Source organism: Schistocerca nitens, chromosome 2 (genome assembly GCF_023898315.1).
Source record: "Schistocerca nitens isolate TAMUIC-IGC-003100 chromosome 2, iqSchNite1.1, whole genome shotgun sequence".
Lineage (NCBI taxonomy): Eukaryota > Metazoa > Arthropoda > Insecta > Orthoptera > Acrididae > Schistocerca > Schistocerca nitens.
This window is the reverse complement of record NC_064615.1, coordinates 505,868,160-505,890,413: the sequence shown is the minus strand read 5'-3', so window position 1 is coordinate 505,890,413 and position 22,254 is coordinate 505,868,160. Positions and strand designations below refer to the sequence as shown.

The window sequence follows — 22,254 nt, the reverse complement described above, 5'->3', positions numbered from 1 at the left end:
GTCTCCCATGTTCCTACATTACTCCGGAGTCCAAACTGATCTTCCCCAAGGTTGCAAAGAATTTGTGTTAGTATTTTACATTATTAAACTGATAGTTCAGTAATTTTGACACCTATCAACAACTTATTTCTTTGGAATTGCAATTATTACATTCTTCTTTAACTCTGAGGGTATTTCACCTGTCTCATACATATTGCATACCAGGTGGAAAAGTTTCATTATGGTTTGCTCTCCCAAGACCACCAGTAATTCTGACGGAATGTCATCTACTCCAAGGGCCTTGTTTCAACTTAGGTCTTTCAGAGCACTGTCAAATTCTTCTCGCAGTATCATATCTCCCACCTCATCTACATCTATGTCCTCTTCCCTTTCTATAAGATTACCTTCAAGTGTATCTCCCCTGTATAGACCCTATATACACTCCTCCCACCTTTCAGCTTTCCCTTCTTTGCTTAGGACTGGTTTCCCATCTGAGCTGTTGATATTCATACAGCTGCTCCTCTTTTCCCCAAAGATAGATAGATTGATTGACTGAGGAGGATTATGGGCCTAAACGGCGAGGTCATCAGTCGTGTGATTCAAAAGTTATGGCAGGTCCAGTCACAGGGGTCAAACTGTACAGCGAGGAAGCTAAAACCACATACAATAGAAGGCATATAAGAGTAGGCCAAATCTAAAAAATGAAAAAACAGAGGGAAAAAAGGGCAGTCTTTGCATGGGGGAGTGTCTTTTCCCCAAAGGCCTCTTTAATTCTCCTGTAGGTGGTATCTATCTTTCCCCTAATGAAATATGCTTCTAAATCCTTACATCTGTCATCTAGACATTCCTGCTTAGCCATTTTACACTTCCTGTCAATCTGATTTTTTAAACGTTTGTATTCCCTTTTGCCCCCATCATTTGCTACATTTTTATATTTTCTCCTTTCATCAATTAAATTTGGTATCTCTTGTGTTATCCAAGGATTCCTGCTAGGCCTTGTCTTTTTACCCATTTGATCTTCTATTGCCTACACTATTCAATCTCTTAAATCTACCCATTTGTCTTCCGCTGTATTCCTTTCCCCTTTTATAGTCAACTGTTGCCTAATGCCCCTTCTGAAACTATCAGCAACATCTGGTTCTTTCAATTTACCCAGGTACCATCTCTGTAATTTCGTACCTTTTTCAATTTCTTCGGTTTTAATCAACAGTTCATGACCAATAAATCCACATCAGCCACTGGAAATGTTTTACAATTTAAAACCTCATTTCTAAACCTCTGTCTTACCATTATATAAACAGTCTGAAACCTTCCGATATCTCCAGGTCTCTTCCACATATAAAACTTTCTTTTATGATTCTTAAACCAAGTGTTAGCGATATGCAAAACTCTACCAGGCGATTTCCTCTTTCATTCCTTTCCCAAGTCCATAAACTCCTATTATTTTGTTTCTCTTCCTCTTCCTGCCATCAAATTCTGGTCATCCATCACAATTAAATTTTCCTCTCCAGTAACTATCTGAATAATTTATTTCATTTCATCATACATTCTTTGAACCTCTTCATCACCTGCGAAGCTAGATAGCATATAAACTTGTACTACTGTGGTGAGTGTGGGCTGTGTGTCTATCTTGGCTACGATCAAGCATTCACTATGCTGCTCATAGTAGTTTACCAGCATGCCTATTTTCTTATTCATTATTAAACCTACTCCTGTATTACCCCTACTTGGTTTTCTATTTATAGCCCTGTATTCACCTGACCAGAAGTCCTGCGCCTCCTGCTACCGAACTTCTCAAACTCCCGCTATATGTAACTTTAACCTATCCATTCCTCTTTTTAAATTTTCTAACCTACCTGCCCAATTAAGGAATCTAACATTCCGCACTCCAGTCAGTAGATTTCCAGTTTTGTTTCACATGACGACGACATCCTCCCGAGTAGTTTCTGCCCGGAGATCCAAATGAGGGATTATTTTACCTCTGGAATATTTTACCCAAGAGGACACCATCATCATTTTACCTTACAGTAGAGCTACATGCCTTAGGGAAAAACTACAGCTGTAGTTTTCCCTTGCTCTCAGCCATTTGCAGTTCCAGCATGGCAATGTTGTTTTGGTGATGTTACAAGGCCAGATGAGTCAGTCATCCAGACTTTTTGCTCCTGCAACTACTGAAAAGGCTACTGCACCTCTTCACAAACCACGTTTGTCTGGTCTCTCAACAGATACCCCTTTGTTGTGGTTACACCTGCAGTATGACTGTGTGTATTGCTGAAGCATACAAGCCACCCCACTGATGGCAAGGGGCCGGGGGGGGGGGGGGTGTTCTTGTAGTTAATTACTGGAAGACCCTTTAAAAAACTACATTTTACATACAGCAGTGTAGTTTTGTACATAAAGTTGTAAAAAGATACAAAATTTGAAAAAAAAAAATCACTTACCAACAATCTGTACCCTATGAAGAAATGTATATACATGGAAGTTTGAGGAGTTAACAAAACAATAATTTTTCACTGTGAAATGAGCCACAACAGAGCCTCTGGTGGTCAGTATATGAAATAGCTAATCTGTCCATACTAAAAATAATGTTGCTACCTATCAGAAAATCATCTCATCATCATTTTCTGTTGCCTCTGACAAGGCCATTTTACATTCATATGGGCTGGATCTGTTCTCAATCTGCAGCAACACCAAAAAAAAAAAAAAAAATCCTCATCCTGCTTTGCAGCTCTTCTTGGTCTCAGTCACGTTATGTGGGTGCTTGCTGTTGCTGTTTCAAGTGATGATTTTCCTGTGTAGCTTCTGGGCCTCAGGCTCTTTCTCTGGGTACTTTCTGCTGCTCATGCTGTTGATTTTTCTGGAATATTTTTTCTCCAGATACATGTTTCTGCTACTGATGATGATGATGATTTTTCAGGAATCACTTGTACACTGGCTGGTGGATTTTGTTTGTTGTCCTTACTTATTTGTTGGCTCTCAGTCAAAAAGTGTACTTTCAATGGTGTTAACATTAATTGCCTGTTGCCATTTATAGTAGTAGCATCAATACACAATGACTTTGCTTTCATCAATGTTTTTGTCTCATTTCTTGTTTTTCTTGTTAATCCATTTGTAGTCAGCAGCTACTTACATGCTGCTTTGTGAGTGCTTATAGTTTTCTGTCCCCCTACAGCATAGATTATTTTCATTGCCTGAAACTGTTTCCTAAGTGGTTAAAGTTTAGTCTATGACTGGTACGAAATCTTTGTCTCAAACAGTTTATGTCTACAGTTGCTACATTCTCAAAATTCCTGCACTCAATTTTTACTTGCAAGCTCGTGCTGCAAATTTCTGCATTAACACATTAACATGGTGGTAGGTGCAGATGTTGCAGACATTTTGGTGTGTTAGGTTTTCTATGCAGTTTTTCATAGCTGTAACAGCTACTGCACTTCATTTTTGTATATGTCATTTTAACCAACTCTTAACACAATAAAATGATTCGTCTTCAAACTGCTTACTCCTGAGTATTTCGTCATCTTCAGTATTTCAGATGACACTGTCCCTGATGTGATGAAGCTAAATACCTTGTTGCTAGTGTCTTCTAATGATTGTGGAATCACATCTGTGAGTGTCACTCAGAATTGTCACTGTCCCTTTGTTTCCTCTTTTGTTTGTACTTTGTGCTGCGCTTTTCATTTGCTTCATCAATGCAAATGCTTAGATTACATGATTCAGTTCTAATGCACTTGACTGCATATGTAGCTTTACTGCTTTGTTTACAATAATGATGCCAAAAACAACATACATGTAACAATGATTCACATACTACACTAGCCAAACAATGGAAGTGGACTAGCCATTTGCTGTGACAGTTTGGCAATGCTGAACAGTTTAGGTGTGACAATGAGCACTCTGATTGGAGGAGACACCTTCAATATGTGAAGTGTCAACCAATAAATAATTTTAACTAAACTGGAATGAAAAAGGCGTTCATCTGGCCACATATTGAGAAGGATTTCAAGACATTAATCTGCCAGTGTAATGCTTGCCAGCACAACAAAATAACTAACAGTCAGCATGTTACAGCTGTGCTCAGAACATTCACCCCACTGAGTCAGCAATTTGAACACGTACGTATTGAGGTCAATGGATCTTTACCAATGTCAAAAAACACTTAACTCTCTGGAAAATTCTTCACTGACATGTCAAACAATATTATTAAAGCATCAGCTGTATGTTAATCTATGCTCAGAGATATAAAAGCTCCACCTGGCTGTTTTAGAAGAACATTCCATCTGGCGACTATCAATCTTCTGTGACTTACAGTCCTGGAATCATCAAACACGATGCCATTTGAAAACCTCTTTAAGCATCGTAGCATGGTCTCTATATATTACTGTCATGCCATAACAGAATGTTATATGTTATCACCGATAGCATCTCCATCACTAAATACAATGACAGCCTTAAGCCAGCATTTGCACCAGCTGCGACATTCACCAGGTCTGTGTCGGCGATTAACACCAACATTTTATTTGTATATGATTCCATGTGCACACCAGATGCACAACTTTCCACTGTCATGCCCTTTATTACATTTAAGGGGACTTGGGAGGGAGTGGCAGAAAGGTATGGACAGCAAATCTTCGGTTATATATGTGCAGTGTAGATTATTTGCTTACTGGTGCTGTCTTTGGACTCTGAATAAATATATATTATGTCGCTTGCAGCTTGCAATTGGGTTATATAATTAACCATTGTATCTTGTATTGAATAAAATGTATTTTCACATGGCACACCTATCAGTATGTCCAAGCATTGTCAGTCTGCTGGCATCAGTTAACTACAATTTTTTAATCTACCTGTATGTTTTCGCTCTATATGTACATTTTTTTTCCTTTGCAAGTAAAGGTACATGAATGGGAATTATTGATTATGTTATGTAAAATTGTATAAAATATATTTCATGACAAAATATTAGTATGCATATACAGAAATTTTATATCCATTATTAAAATACACACACTATAATAGCATCAAGCCAGAAACTCGGTGAAATAGATCTGTTTGTATCAGTTAATTGAAAATCCATCTGTGAACCTACACTTCCACTGAAAAAAATCAACCTATTTTTACTTCAGCGACATAGCCTTGTCCACCAGAAAGAGGTAGCTGCTGCCTTCCCTTATTTACACAGGTCCTTCTCAGTGCATTTTGAGGGCTTCTGTTCTTGCAAGATCCCATATCTCGACATCTTTTAGCATGCATAGCTAATCTAATTTGTAAACTGTAATCACCTCCACTTGGACCAACCATAAAATCACAGTACACATCTGAGTGTCTGAGACAGCACTCCAGATAACCAGGATCTGTTGTAAACATGTTGCTTATATTTCTATAGCCTTCAACACCTGCTTGTTGGGCAAGAATACCTGTGACAAAAGTATCATCTATCCAGAAGAATTTTTCCTCCTGTGCTGCAGAAAGCAGTTTATTTATCACTGGAGGTGTGGTTATGTACATCCATCCTGATAGAAACTGGGGATACATATTACCAGCAAATTCCTCATGGGTCACATACCATTTGTTAGCAGGTTCTCGAACTGGAACCATCCCCTTAAGTACATAACCCATAAGGAGATCCTTTCTCTGAGATTCAGAAATATACGAAATTATTTCAGAAAGTTTGTACATATTCACTACAATATCATCATCCATTTTGATAACAAATCGTGCTTGTGGACAGTGATGTACAGCCCACTGTAGTCCCATCACGTGTTTGTATGTCAGGTTGCGATAAGCTTCAAGAAAGCTTCCTTGAAGAACATCTGCATACCTGCAAGAAAACAACAGATCATAGTGATGAAAAAATATAAAAAAATGCTTCTGTATGCACAAAGTTACATGTATTATACTACAAGCACTCATGAAAGCAAGTGGGTGTGTAGCAGATTCGTGGATGTAATGTCTAATTCTTTTGGAACATGGTCTGTTAATACCAAATGGACAAAAGGGTTTCATGTAATAGAGTATTACTGAGGATGAAAAACGGTGCTACCATGACAACCCATTTCAACAGTTGTTGATTAAGGAATGGAAACAGTCAGGTCACAGACACATAAGAAGGCATGTCATCTTCAATAGTTGAAAACATCATGTTAATAGAGTTTGTCAATATATTTGGATTACCGCTGCTGGATTGTTCTGGAAACCTGTCTTAGAATAAACTTACGCCCCAGGATAATGGCTATATATATTTTTCCTAGTCAATAACTGCCACTCCAACTTCTGATCTCTCCTCACAATATTATCACATTTCTGAACCAAGTTAGAAAACACAGCCAGATGGCAGGAGGTGATCAATATCAACAATCAATCTCATACTAATATTTACACCTTGCTGTGCTGTAATGAGTGCTTCAATTCACTTACATATTCATAAACAATTTTAACTTATGGTGTCCTGGTTTTTTTTACAAATAAAAGTACTCACAAGTGCAAGATATAAATTCTTTATTTTGTTCAGGACTGTAAATATAATTTTCTCAATATCATTTCATCAAGAATCAGGACTAGTTGCATTTATTCTGTAGATGAATTCATCCACTCAAAACCACAGGACCTGCATATGCATATGCATATGTAATGGTGTGCTTGCATGTACTGGTTAGCCTTCATTTTTTTCTTTTTAATATAAATAAATGACCATTTGTTTTAAATGATCACACAGGGTCAGTCATTGATATGGCAGCTGATATACTTTAGTTCATTAGTAGGATACTGGGAAAATGTAGTCTTACAAAGGAGGTGCCTTACCAGACACTCGTGGAAGTCATCCTGGAATACTGCTCAATTGTGTGGGATCCATACCAAATATGTCAAATATTGAACATATAAAAGAAGAACAGCACAAATGGTGACAAGTTTGTCTGACCCTTGGCAGTGTCACAGAAATGCTGAAAAACCCAAAACTGGCACATGCTCGAAGATAGAAGCTTACTATCTTCTGAAACTCAACTTAAAAAATTTGAGAATCAGTTTATGAGGAATCCAGAAACAAACTACTGCCTCCTATGTACCACTCGTGAAGAGACCACAAAGACAAGATTAGACCCGTTACCATTTGCACAGATACATTTATGCAGTTACAGAATGGGAAGAAATCCTAACATTTGGCACAACAAGAAAGACTCTCTGACATGTGTTTCACAGTGCTTTAATGTAAAATTGAGTTTGAAGGAATACGTATAAGTCATAATAGAAAACAATGGTGTCCCTTATGGGATAATCAAAGGAAATAGGTGTGTGAGCATCCACAGTTGGGCCACAAGGAAGCAACATCATGAACTGAATCACTGGGAAAGCATTAACTGATCAACATATGACTCATAGGGATGTAAGTAAACAATTAAAATTTGATGCAAATGTAAATAAAGCATAATCACAAAATATCTATTTTTTGAAGCTACAAGGCAATCTGTATGTCATAAATCTAAATCAAGAAGGTAATTTATGTATTTCCTGAAGATTTCTTTGATTTAATTCCTTTGTTCAATAGTGCTAAGCTCTGAGGATTAAGGAAGGGCTTACTGCCGAGTGAAAAATGTCATACATGTCCAGTTGTTACATATCTGGCACAAGGTTAGCTGGGAAAGAAGAATTATCAGCTGTATCACTGAGATTATGACTTGACTTTGGCATCTGTAACTTTACTTGTGATGAATGCATTGATCCATAAACATCTAACAGGTGATGTACAGATATGTTGGCCTATCTGCCACACACAAATTAGACTAAAGCCAAGATCCAAGAGGGAGGAGTCATGATTCCCCCTCCTTAAAAGAGTTCAGTTAATGAATGTATGTGTTTATATGTATTAATTTAAAAATTTCTTGGCTAACTTTATATGAAAAAAGTAGAATAAGAATCACAAAAATTGCATAAAATTCTAGAAATTTCAAGCTATGTTAAATATACTACGATTTTCAGTTGCTTGTATGACACTCTGCCCATGTGAATGGGTTTCTGGCCTGGCCGGCTGCTCACACCATTCCAGCCACAAAAAGGCATACACTCACACAATGTTCATAATTGCTGTCACCAGCAAATCTGACACTGTCTGTGAGTCTACAGATAGAACCAGTAAACAACAGGAAATTGAGTCACTAAAGACAGAAAGGAAAAGACTCACAACTAAGGAAAAAAATAAACTTACTGACATAGTGAACAAACACAGGAAGTAGTGACAGAAACCCCATTCCACTCATTTACATGCTCACATAGTCATTGTCTGCAAACCTGTGTTCACAATCATACTGCTAAGTGAAATACTAACAACACTGATTGCACACTTTGATGTCATATTGTGTAAATTATTACATTATCAAATTAGTGAAGGTTTTGTTGCTATTATAGTTCTTAAATAAATCACATGACACACATACTTCTCAACTTTTGGGCAAATCCTTTTCAAATGCTGTATTTCTCTAAATTGCATTTTTTATGAGTTACGTTAAAGTGTTGAACTAAGCACTCATACAAACAAATTATTAGGATATTAAAATATTTTATATATTTTATTGTAACTAAACAATGTATTACTATTATCATCATCCAGAATGAAATTTTCACTTTGCAGACGGAGGTGCACTATATGAAACTTCCTGGCAGATTATAACTGTGTGTCAGACTGAGACTTGAACTCCCTTTTGTGTGCAAGTCCTCATGAGTGAGCTATCAAAGCACAACTCACAGTTTTACTTCCACCAGTACCTCGTCTCCTATTTTCTAAACCTCACACAAGCTCTCCTGCAAAACTTGCAAGACTAGCACTTCTGAAAGAAAAGAAATTGTGGAGACATGGCTTAGTCACAACCTAAGGGATGTTTCCAGAATGAAATTTCCACTCTGCAGCAGAGTGTGTGCTGATGTGAAACTTCCTGGCAGATTAAAACTGCGTGCTGGACTGAGACTTGAACTCAGAGCGTTTGCTATTCATGGGCACCAACAGAGTTTTCCAAGTGTGACTCATGACCTATCCTCACAGCTTTACTTCCATCAGCACCTCGTCTCTTATGTTCACACTTCACAGACGCTCTCCTGTGAAACTTACAAGACTAGCACTCCTGGAAGAAAGGATATTGCACAGACACGGCTTAGTCACAGCCTGGAGGATGTTTCCAGAGAGAGATTTTCACTCTTTAGAGGAGTGTGCGCTGATATGAAACTTCCTGGCAGATTAAAACTGTATGCCAGATCAAGACTCAAACTTGGGACCTTTAACTTTTGCGACCAAGTCTCTACAATATCCTTCCCTCCCGGAGTGCTATTCTTGCAAGTTTCACAGGAGATCTTTTGTGATGTCATGAGTTGTGCTTGGCCAGCTCAGTCGGTGAATACTTTCTTGCAAAAGGCAAAGGTCGCGAGTTCGAGTCACAGTCCAGCACATAGTTTTGACCTATCATCAAGTTTGGCTGCAGATTCCTCGACTTGCGCCATAGTGTGGTGAGGTTACGGGTTCTGCTGGATAGGTCAGGAGTCCACTACACACAACAGGCGGCTACATGAGTAGCAGGGGTTGTGTGGCATGGACTGGGCAGTTTTTTAAGGTTAGATGGCCTCGGGCAAGTACAGGAAGGGTAACAGCCTCAAAGGGTGCGGGGAAAAGTCAGGACATGTGGGGACCAAGCAGCAATCGGTATTGTAATTTTGAACTGTCGAAGCTGCGTTGGTAAAGTACCAGATCTTCAAGCGCTGATAGAAGGCACTGAAGCGGAATCGTTATAGGTACAGAAAGCTGGCTGAAGCCAGAGATAAATTCTGCCAAAATTTTTAAAAAGGCACAGACGGTGTTTAGAAAGGATAGATTGCATGCAACCGGTGGTGGTGTGTTTGTCGCTGTTAGTAGTAGTTTATCCTGTAGTGAAATAGAAGTGGATAGTTCCTGTGAATTATTATGGGTGGAGGTTATACTCAACAACCGAGCTAGGTTAATAATTGGCTCCTTTTACCGACCTCCCGACTCAGCAGCATTAGTGGCAGAACAACTGAGAGAAAATCTGGAATACATTTCACATAAATTTCCTCAGCATGTTATAGTCTTAGGTGGAGACTTGAATTTACCAGATATAGACTGGGACACTCAGATGTTTAGGATGGGTGGTAGGGACAGAGCATCGAGTGACATTATACTGAGTACACTACCTGAAAATTACCTCAAGCAATTAAACAGAGAACCAACTCGTGGAGATAACATCTTTGGACCTACTGATAACAAACAGACCTGAACTTTTTGACTCTGTAAGCACAGAACAGGGAATTAGTGATCATAAGGCCGTTGCAGCATCCCTGAATATGGAATTAAATAGGAATATAAAAAAAGGGATGAAGGTTTATCTGTTTAGCAAGAGTAACAGGAGGCAGATTTCAGACTACCTAACAGATCAAAACGAAAATTTCTATTCCGAGACTGACAATGTTGAGTGTTTATGGAAAAAGTTCAAGGCAATCATAAAATGCGTTTTAGACAGGTACATGCCGAGTAAAACTGTGAGGGACGGGAAAAACCCACTGTGGTTCAACAACAAAGTTAGGAAACTACTGCGAAAGCAAAGAGAGCTTCACTGCAAATTTAAACACAGCCAAAACCTCTCAGACAAACAGAAGCTAAACGATGTCAAAGTTAGCGTAAGGAGGGCTATGTGTGAAGCGTTCCATGAGTTCGAAAGTAAAATTCTATGTACCGACTTGACAGAAAATCCTAGGAAGTTCTGGTCTTACATTAAATAAGTAAGTGGATCGAAACAGCATATCCAGACACTCTGGGATGATAATGGCATTGAAACAGATGATGACACGTGTAAAGCTGAAATACTAAACACCTTTTTCCAAAGCTGTTTCACAGAGGAAGACCAAACTGCAGTTCCTTCTCTAAACCCTTGCACAAACGAAAAACTGGCTGACATCAAAATAAGTGTCCAAGGAATAGAAAAGTAACTGAAATCACTCAACAGAGGAAAGTCCACTGGACCTGACGGGATACCAATTCGATTCTGCACAGAGTACGCGAAAGAACTTGATCCCCCTTCTAACAGCCTTGTATCCCAAGTCTCGAGAGGAACAGAAGGTTCCAAATGATTGGAAAAGAGCACAGGTAGTTCCAGTTTTCAAGAAGGGTCATCGAGCAGATGCGCAAAACTATAGGCCTATATCTCTGACATCGATCTGTTGTAGAATTTTAGAACATGGTTTTTGCTTGCGTATCATGTCATTTCTGGAAACCCAGAAACTACTCTGTAGGAATCAACATGGATTCCGGAAACAGTGATCGTGTGAGACCCAACTCACTTTATTTGTACATGAGACACAGAAAATATTAGATACAGGCTCCCAGGTAGATGCCATTTTCCTTGACTTCCAGAAGGCATTCGATACAGTTCCGCACTGTTGCCTGAAAAACAAAGTAAGAGCCTACAGAATATCAGACCAGCTGTGAGGCTGGATTGAAGAGTTTTTAGCACACACAACACAGGATGTTGTTCTCGATGGAGAGACGTCTACAGACATTAAAGTAACCTCTGGAGTGCCACAGGGGAGTGTTATGGGACCACTGCTTTTTACAATATATATAAATGTCCTAGTAGATAGTGTCGGAAGTTCCATGCTGCTTTTCGGGGATGATGCTGTAGTATACAGAGAAGTTGCAGCACTAGAAAATTGCAGTGAAATGCAGGAAGATCTGCAGTGGATAGGCACTTGGTGCAGGGAGTGGCAACTGACCCTTAGCATAGACAAATGTAATTTATTGCAAACACGTAGAAAGAAGGATCCTTTATTGTATGATTATATGATAGCGGAACAAACACTGGTAGCAGTTACTTCTGTAAAATATCTGGGAGCATGCGTGCAGAACGATTTGAAGTGGAATGATCATATAAAATTAATTGTTGGTAAGGCGGGTGCCAGGTTGAGATTCATTGGGAGAGCCCTTAGAAAATGTAGTCCATCAACAAAGGAGGTGGCTTACAAAACACTCGTTCGACCTATACTTGAGTATTGCTCATCAGTGTGGGATCCGTACCAGGTTGGGTTGACACAGGAGATAGAGAAGATCCAAATAAGAGTGGCACGTTTCGTCACAGGGTTATTTGGAAAGCGTGATAGCATTACGGAGATGTTTAGAAAACTCAAGTGGCAGACTCTGCAAGAGAGGCGCTCTGCATCGCGGTGTAGCTTGCTCGCCAGGTTTCGAGAGGGTGCATTTCTGGATGAGGTATCGAATATATTGCTTCCCCCTACTTATACCTCCCGAGGAGATCATGAATGTAAAATTAGAGAGATTCGGGCATGCACAGAGGCTTTCCAGCAGTCGTTCTTCCCGTGAACCATACGCGACTGGAACAGGAAAGGGAGGTAATGACAGTGGCACGTAAAGTGCCCTCTGCCACACACCATTGGGTGGCTTGCGGAGTATAAATGTAGATGTAGATGTTTATTATTATTATTATTATTATTATAACAACTGTTCCCCTTTAGGAGAGCGATTGAACTTGAATTCATAATTTCATCTTCGGATGTTTTTCTTCTTTGCTTCCCAAAACCTCCTCATCCTCTCAGAATGCTTCTTCTTCTGTTCCTCTGTCCATTTTTTACCAGGCTGAAGCGATGTTCTTTCCCCAAACTTCACACTTGTGATTTTATGCCGGCACTCGGTACGATCTTCGAGATTTTTTATGTTGATCTGCTGTAGATCCCTCTGGACTTCTTTCAGCCATTCTGTGCCACATTTACTCCTTGTTATAATATTGAATAATTTCTTCGCTGTTCTGGAGTCTTCCATCCTGTAGATGTGTGTATAAAATTTGGCTCGGCGCTTTCTGATTTCACCTGTTACTATGTTGATCTTTCTATAGAGTTCGTTTTGTGGTCTCTTCATCAAAAATGCCATTTTTGTTGATTGGACTGTAAATCTTTCTGAGAATTTTTCTTTCCTGCTTTTCTATTTCCTTAATTTTTGAATGACCATCAAACACCATTGTTTCAGCTGCATAGATTGCTTCTGGAAGAATCACTGTTGCATAGTGCCTAATTTTGCGTCTGTCGAAATGCACTTCTTGTTGTAATGCGTCCATGTTAGCTTGTAGGCCTTCTGGAGCTTGGTGATTCTTTGTTCGTTGGCAATTCGGTTTAATCCTGAGGAACGTATAGTTTCACTGAGGTATTTAAAATGGCAGACTTGTGCAATTTTACCATATTTTGTTATTAGAGGGGATTTATTTTCTGGCTGCCTTTCCATATATTGGGTTTTTTTCATAAGAAATCTGTAGTCCAGTTTTTTGTGAAATTTCATGTAGTTTTTCCACTGCGTGAATCGCTTCTGTTCTGTTATTGGTGATAATTGCAATATCGTCAGCGAAAGCAAGGCACTTGACTTTAATTCGGTTCTCTTTCTTGATACCAATTTGGATACCCTTTACATGAGGTTCCCATTCCCTGATTATCTTTTCTAGAACAATATTAAAAAGGATTGGGGATAGTCCGTCCCCCTGTCGGACTCCAGATTTGATTTCAAAGGGTTCTGATACTTCGCCCATGAATTTCACTGTAAGTGTCTGTTTTGTGATTTTTCGCGTCTTTCGGTCGATCCCAAATTCTTCCATGATTTTAAACAGGGTTCCACGGTCCACTGAATCATATGCTTTCCTGAAGTCGATGAATGTAACTACTGTGTTTCTGCATTTCCTCATTTGTAATATTGTCTTTAAGCACTAGATCTGTTCCGCACATGAGAGTCCTTTTCTGAATACGGCCTAGTATTCACCAATTAGTGTATCTGCTTGGGATTCTATCCTGTTTAAAAGCGCTTTGGAAAGGATTTTGTAAGCGACTGGGAGCAGGGAAATTCCTCTGTAATTTTTCATGTCTGTCTTGTCGCCCTTTTTGTGTAGCGGGTGAATTAGAGCGCATTTCCAGTCCTCTGGTATCTGCTCCGTTATCCATATGTCTGACATTATATGGTGTAATTTCTGCATAAGTATAGGATCGTTTAGTTTCCAGAACTCAGCAATGATCCCATCTTCTGGTGCTTTGTTATTTTTCAACTGCTTGACTATCTCCATAATTTCTTCAAGATCCGGGGCATGTGAGTCTGGGTGTGTGAACACTGGAGAAGAGAAGACAAGTTTTTCTTGGGGTGGTTCGCAGTTGAGGAGGGAACTGAAATATTGGGCTAAGATTTTGCAGTTATTTTTCGTGTTGGTTTCCAAAGAGCCATCGGGTTTGTTGAAGCACAAGCTAGGCGCTTGGTATCCCTGTAAGTTTTCTCTGAAAGTCTTATAAAAATTTCTTGTATTATTTTTGATGAAATCCTGCTGGATTTCAGAGAGTCTGTTGTTGTCATATCCCCATTTTTCTTTTCTAATTATTTTTGAGGTCTGTTTTTGAGTTTTAAGAAAGTTCTCCCAGTTTCCCCATATTATTATTATATTTAAACATTATATTTTTATTGTTAGTATCATTATTATTATTATTATTATTATTATTATTATTATTATTATTATTGTTGTTGTTGTTGTTATCTTAAGCAGCTTAGCAAGTTATAAGTGGGTTTGACAGCAAGCTCCATTTAGTTGTAGATGGGGAGGGGGAGTCAATGTGACCCACTCCCAGAACCATACACTGATCTGCATTATTCACATGCTGTGTTTCTATGTACATTTTGTTTCTGGTATGTTTTTGACCAGTATACTGAATGAATGGAATATCTGATGTGACCCAGTTATCACTCTTTTTCTATGGCTGGGGTTCCCAAACTTTTCCTCTGAGAGATCACAGAAAATCCTGGCACTCTGATGGAACACTTTGTTTATGTTGAAGTTTAATAAAATAAATAAAATTTTGAAAAATTTAAAAGCTTGTTATATTCAGTGATTACTCAAAGTTTAATAACACAGAATCAATAATAAATTTTTTAAAAAATAAGGAATAAATATCAGAAAAAACACCACGTTATTAGGAGTTCCTCATGGAGCACCTATTCACTTACCATAGAATGCCAGTGTCCTGCAGAACACAGTTCGGGAAACTCTCATCTATGGTACTTTACATTATGGATAATTTCAGCAGCAATTGCTGCATTTAGGAACTTGCAGAGTGCAAAACTATATCTAATCCTTAAACATCTCTTGTTATCTATTAAGACAAGGCCTCATTACATCACAGGTTGCCTGCAGTCCTGAAATATTTTGCATATCACAGAATACTGAAAATTTTTCCTGATGGCAATATCTTGTGGCCTTACCAAGTTCCACTTTGGATTAACAGTCTCCCTCTCACATGGACAGTGTCTGGCCTCTATTACAAAAAAAAAAACAGACAATCATACTGACAGACTGTATTACAGTGGTAAAACTAAATTCAGAATAAGGAAACATAACATATGGAGTCCCACAAGATTTATTAAGGGCCTCTAAAGGAATGCATGTTAGTGTTTAATGTTCTATTGATGATAAAACTCATCAGGGACAGAACACAAGCTCAAAGTACAAATATATGGGGAAGGAGACCAAACATGTCCATTTCAAGGTAATCAACCCACCATTTGCCTTAAGTGGTTTAAGGAAACCACAGAAGGCTGAATCTGGATGTCTAGGTAGAGATTTGAATTACTGCCCTTTTAAATCCAAGTTGAGTGTGTTACCACTGCACCATCACACTTGGTATACTGGATTTGCTCCTGTTCTTAACCAACATAACTTATGTTCCAATGATTAAACAATGGTGCAAAGACTGTAGTTACTGATTTATAATGACACAAATACAGGGTGGTCCCGAATTCATGGTACAAACTTTAATGGTAGGTGCAGGACATTGTAACAAGGATATATTGTATAGGAATGTATAGTCCCAGGTGACGCGGTGAGGCGTAAACAGGGGAAATAACGGCCGAAAGGAAAACGAAAGATTTTATTGAAATCGTTGTTGACAAGTGTCATGTTTACAGTAAGTGTTCAAAATTGCGTCCACCATGAGCGATACATGCTTGACAGCGTCGGTGCAGCGATTGGCGTACACGTTCAAAGATGCCTGGTATTTCACGCACACCTGCAGCAGCTACAGATATGCGAGCAACGAGATCCTCATCTGAGTCAACTGGAGTCTCATAAACAAGGCTCTTAAGATGTCCCCATAAAAAGTAATCGAGGCAAGAGAAATCAGGAGATCGGGGTGGCCAAGGGACTGGTCCACCACGCCCAATCCATCTAGCACCAAACGTGGCATTCAGGTAATTCCGTACAGCAGTGCTGAAGTGTGCTGGCGCTCCATCGTGCTGAAACCACATGCGGTTACGAATGGCGAGCGGAACATCTTGCAGCAGTTCTGGTAACACTTCTTGCAGAAAAATAAGATAGCTTTCGCCACAGAGTCGCGTGGGTAGTAAGTATGGCCCAATCAAAAAGTCGTTCACAATACCAGCCCACACATTAATACCGAAACGTTGTTGATACGCATGTGGACGCGTTGCATGTGGATTATCTGTTGCCCACACATGGGAATTGTGCGCATTAAAGACACCCTCGCGTGAAAATGTCGCTTCATCTGTAAATAGCACATGACCTACGAAATCCGGCTGCAACGCACATTGCTGCAACAACCACTGGCAGAAGTTCACGCGAAGAGGATAATCTGCCGGATTCAATGCTTGTACTTTTTGAAAATGGAAGGGGTGTAAGCGATTTTCATTTAACACTCTGCATACAGTCTGATGACTCACATGTACGTCACGCGCAACAGTTCTTGTGCTTGACTCGGGTCTATCAGCCACTATGTTCAAGATGCGTTCTTCCAGTCGTGGAGTGCGTACAGCTCTTAATCGACCAGCGTCATGTCTGTTGACGTCGAACGTACCTGTTTCACAAAGTTGACGATGTAACCGTTGAAAAATTCTATGATCCGGCATTCGTCGATTAGGATACTCCGCGCGATACATTCGTAACGCAGCTCTGGCGTTACCATTTGCACGGCCGTACATGTAATGCATGTCTGCTTTTTCTGCATACGTAAAGTCACCCATCGTCTACGGCAGCACAATTGTGAATGGCGCTTGTCCCTACTGCGATACATCATGTTCATCTACTGCCCTCTACCGGCAGTGACACCAACCGATCACTCCATTTCATTTCCCCTGTTTACGCCTCACCGCGTCACCTGCGACTATACATTCCTATACAATAAATCCTTGTTACAATGTCCTGTACCTACCATTAAAGTTTGTACCATGAATTCGGGACCACCCTGTATACTAATCAAAGGCTCAAACTCAGCCTTACCAGACACAGACCAAATGACAGTTGAAGAAGTGTACAAATAGTTCAAAGCGAACAGTTTAAGTCTTAACCTCACAGAGGCCCCTAACAAACAGTTACAGCAAAAATGACTTGCTAGTACCAAAAGCAGAGATTAACAGTCAACCCTAACCAAAACATTGTGAGTAAAATTTCTTGGATTTCAGCCGGATAACAAACTAAAATTAGGTAAGTACTTACTAAGCTGGGTCAAAAAGCTGAGTTTGGTATGAAATGGTTGAAATGGCTCTGAGCACTACGGGACTTAACATCTGACGTCATCAGTCCCCTAGAACTTAGAACTACTTAAACCTAACTAACCTAAGGGCATCACACACATCCATGCCCAAGGCAGGATTCGAACCTGCAACCGTAGCAGCCGCGTGGTTCCGGTCCAAAGTGCCTAGAACTGCTCAGCCACTGCGGCCGGCTGAGTTTGGTATGTATTGTACTCTTAAGTATCTCCTGTGTTAACCTAAAGACTGGGTTATTGGCTTTAGTTAGCATATTTTCACTCCATATTGTCTTACAGAACTCTCCTTCAAGGTAATTCACCTTAAAAAACAGAAGAATCATTCAGTACAAGCAAGAAGTGAGAATTTGTGTAATGCATTGAAGACAAATCCCACAGAGGCTTCTTTGATGATCAAGAAATTGTTATATTTAGTTCCTAGAATATAACAAAAACCAATGCAGCTGAACAGTGACTGGCATATCTGCAATACAAGATGCAAAAGAAATTAATGTAGCGTGGTGTTTTAGTTTAAAGAATTTGTTAAACTACTCTGTAAAACATTGAACCAGCCACAATGTAACCCTCACTGTGAATGTTAGTCCCAAACAAGGAATGAGTTAACTGACATTCATAAACAGCTGGTAATCATCCTGACTACTGCCAAACAATTGGCAACTGCTGAGAATCAGTGTGCTGGATGAGCTCACAAGAGTCATGTACCTGTGGTACTACAAATACCTCAAGTACTATCTACTCCTGTGGATCCTGTCTCCTTTACAGGAAGTACAGGATCTGCCATTACTCTTCCACTTGAATGCAAGTGGTGTCAATGGTAGATCTAGGTGACCTGTACAGGGTAGACAGGGACAAGCAAGGACCCATGTTGTAATACTGATCACAATAACCAACATGTTCGTGGTGCTATCTTTCACTGAATCTGAGCCAATAGGACTCACTTCAGCTGTTTTGAGGAAACTTGATTTGTCCCATGTCAAGAAGAGGCAAACACAAAAGGGGAGGTGTCTATTAATCATCGGTAGTTCAAACATATGGCACATAATGGTATCTATTAGTGAAATGACAGCAAGGGCAGGGACAAACACAAGGTGCTCTCACTGTGTATGCCTGGGGGCCTCATTAAACACATTGAAGAGGTTATTCTGGCAGCAACTGAGGGAACAGGGTGCAACCACCTACAGATTATGGTGCACATTGGAACAAATGATGCCCATTAGCTCGGTCCTGAGGTCATTCTTGGATCATTCCAGTGACTGTCAGAGATGGTTGAGAAAGCCAGCCTTGAACGCGGAGTTTCAATGAAGCTCGCAACCTGTGGCTTTGTCACCAGAACTGATCATAGCCTCCTGGTTCTGAGTTGAGTGGAAGGGCTGAACCACAGAATTTGAGAGTTCTGTGACAAGCTTGGTTGTAGCTTCCTGACTTGTGCCATAGGGTTAAGAACGGTAGGATCCCCATAAATAGGTTAGATGTGCACTAAACATCAGATACTGCTATTTAGGAAGCTGACTATGTGTGAAGTGCACACAGAGCTTTTTACATTAGGCAACTCTCCACCCAGTCCATATGATGACAGCTGTAGGAGACCCAGAAGTATAAGGTCCAAAAGAATGTCCCACACAAGTGAGAGTATTAAAATCACTGCCAAAGCATTCATGACAAAGTGACAGAGTTTGAACTACTCCTGAAAAGCAGTGAATCTCAAATAATACTAAAATGCTGGTTGAAACCTGAAATTGATAGGAGTGAGATTTTTGGGGAAAATTTAAGTGTTTATTGAAAGGATAGGCTACTGGGAACTAGAAGTGGTGTATTTGCCACAGTAGACAAGAAACTCCGCTCCATCGAGATAGAAATTAAAGCTGCATGCAAGATTGATTGGGCAAGACGTGGTAATGGATCCTTCTATCGTCCACCACTCACCTCTTGATGTAACCAAAAATGTTACAGAAAACCTCAGTTTGCTTGTACATAAGTTCCCCAATCATAGTATAATTATTGGTGGAGACTTCCATCCAACAATCGCCGGCCGCTGGTGGCCGAGCGGTTCTGGCGCTACACTCTGGAACCGCGCGACCGCTACGGTCGCAGGTTCGAGTCCTGCCTCGGGCATGGATGTGTGTGTTGTCCTTAGGTTAGTTAGGTTTAAGTAGTTCTGGGTTCTAGGGGACTTATGACCTCAGCAGTTGAGTCCCATAGTGCTCAGAGCCATTTGAACCATTCAACAATCAACTGGGAAAATTACAGTTATGTTAATGGTAGGCACGACAAGATATCCTATTTTCTCTGAAAACCTCCCACAACAAATAGTTCGGAACCCCATTTATGATGGAAATATGTTAGATCTAATGGCAACAAATAGATATGACCTCTTTGAAGAAGTCTACATTGAAACTGGTATCAGTGGCCATGACACAATTGTGGCAACAATGATACTGAAGTACAAAGGACAACTAAAACATGTAGAAAGATATACACATTAAACAGATTTTGATGTTGCTGAGCAACAGTAAATCAATAATTTTCAAATGAACACACCACCATTTGAATGTATTGTTGTTTATTTAATTACAACCCAGGTTTTGGTCTTTTACGCTTTTTTCAAGTGATTGAGTTTGTCATTAACATATTTACAAGACATCAAGCTTAAAATTGGCTATAAATTAAGAAAAATATGAAATAAAATGCCAGATGTAAAATCATCATCTTGTAAAAAGATAAGTAGATAACAGTGAGTTGTAATTAAATAACAACAATGCAGTCAAATGGTGGTGTCATCATTTAAAACAAACACACACACACACACACACACACATTAAGTAAAATAGATAAAAAAGCAGTAGGCCTAGTGTCATATCTCAATGAGGAACATGGAACCTTTAGCACACGGGCCGGGTAGATATGTACCTAGAAGAACAGTTCATAATGGGAGGGACCTTCCATGGTATATGGTCACTCTAAAGAAATGTCTAGAAACAAACAGTGAACACTGCATAACAGATGTAAAACAAGCATAGGGCTGTAGATAGAGAGATCCTGAATGAGACACATTTGGCTGTCAAAAGAGCAATGTGTGCAAGCCTTCAGTGACTACTGTAGAAGAATATTGACAAACAGTCCTTAACAAAACCAAAAGAAATTATAGTTGTATGTAAAGACTATTAGTGGCACTGAAGTTGGTGTCCATTCACTCGCAAGCAGGACAGAAACTGAAATTAAGGGTACCAACCCAAAAACTGAAGTGCTTAACTCTGTTTTCAAGTGTTCCTTTACAAAGGAAAACCCAGGAGAGTTGCTCTCATTTAATCCTCACACCCCTGAAAAGATGACTGAAAAAGTGTTAGTGTCAGCAGTTTTGAGAAAAAGCTGAAATCATTAAAACTGAACAAAGACAGAATCCCTATCAGGTTATATACTGAATTTGTGGCTGAGTTAGTCTCTCTTCTAACTATAACCTATCGTAGATCCAATGAACAAAAAACGGTGCACAGTAGTTGGAAGAAAGAACAGGTCGCAAGAACGGGTTACAAGAAGGGTGGTGATTCACACAACTACCATCCACAACTTTAAACATTGATTTGTTGTAGAATCTTAGAACATATTCTGAGCTCAAACACAATGAGATATTCTGAACAGAATAACTTCCTCCAAGTCAACCCCATGGATTGTGAAAACATCAGTTGTGCAAAATCCAACTTGCAATTTTCCCACATACCGAATGATGTAGATCAAGGCACTTGGACAGATGCAGTATTTCTTGATTTATGAAAAATGTTTGACACAGTACCAGTTCCACACTTATTTTCAAAATTATGATCATATGGGGTGTCAAGCAAAATCAGTGACTGGATCGAGGACTTTTTGGTAGAGAGGATGCACCATATTATCTTGTATGGAGAATCATTATCAGATGCATCAGTAACTTTGGATGTGCTCCAGGGAAATGTGTTGGAACCCTTGCTCTTCATGTTTTATATTAATGAGCTTGCAGACAATACTAATAGTAACACAGACTTTTCACAAATGATGCAATTAGTATAATGAAATACTGTCTGAAGAAAGCTGCGTAAATTTTCAGTCAGATCTTGATAAATTTGAAAGTGGTGCAAAGATTGGCAACTCAATTTGCTTCACATGTTCAGAAATGTAAACTTTCACACATCACAAAATGAGAGAACATAGTATCCTGTGACTATAATACTAATGAGTCACGGTTGGGATCAGTCAACTCCAACAAATACTTGGGTGTAATGCTTTGAAGGGATATGAAATGGATTCATCACATACGCTCAGTCATGGGTAAAGCGAGAGGTAGACTTCAGTATATTAGTAGAATAATGGGAAAATGTAACCAGTCTACACAGGAAATTGTTAACAAATAACACTTGTGACCAACCCTGGAATACTGTTCAAGTGTGAGGGACACGTGCCTAAAAGGACAGATTTTCTGATCCCTAAGTGTGTGTCACAAAGAGGCTGTAGAAACTAAACTGGCAGACTCCTGAAGCTAAACTATTCCAAGGAGCTTATTTTCAAAGCTTCAACAACCAACTTTAAATGATGATTCTACTATAACCTTCTAGTTATCAGTCACGTAGGGATCGTGAGGACAATATTAGATTAATTAGAGCACGCACAGAGGCAATCATTCTTCCTGCACTGAATACATGAATGGAGCAGTACAAAACCATTATAACT

The 22,254-nt window shown here is 39.5% G+C and overlaps 1 protein-coding gene across 2 annotated transcripts in view; it reads right to left on the bottom strand.

Moving 5' to 3' along the window:
* LOC126236481 (beta-1,3-galactosyltransferase 5-like) overlaps positions 1–22,254 on the bottom strand; it is a 39,865-nt gene that overhangs the window by 9,405 nt on the left and 8,206 nt on the right. The window contains exon 2 of one of the 2 annotated variants that reach the window (XM_049945824.1): positions 5,543–5,797. In XM_049945824.1, the coding sequence (XP_049801781.1) occupies positions 5,543–5,797 (255 nt within the window). Of the gene's footprint in view, positions 1–4,906; positions 5,798–22,254 lie in introns of those variants that run through there. The other variant, XM_049945823.1, reaches the window with a different exon arrangement.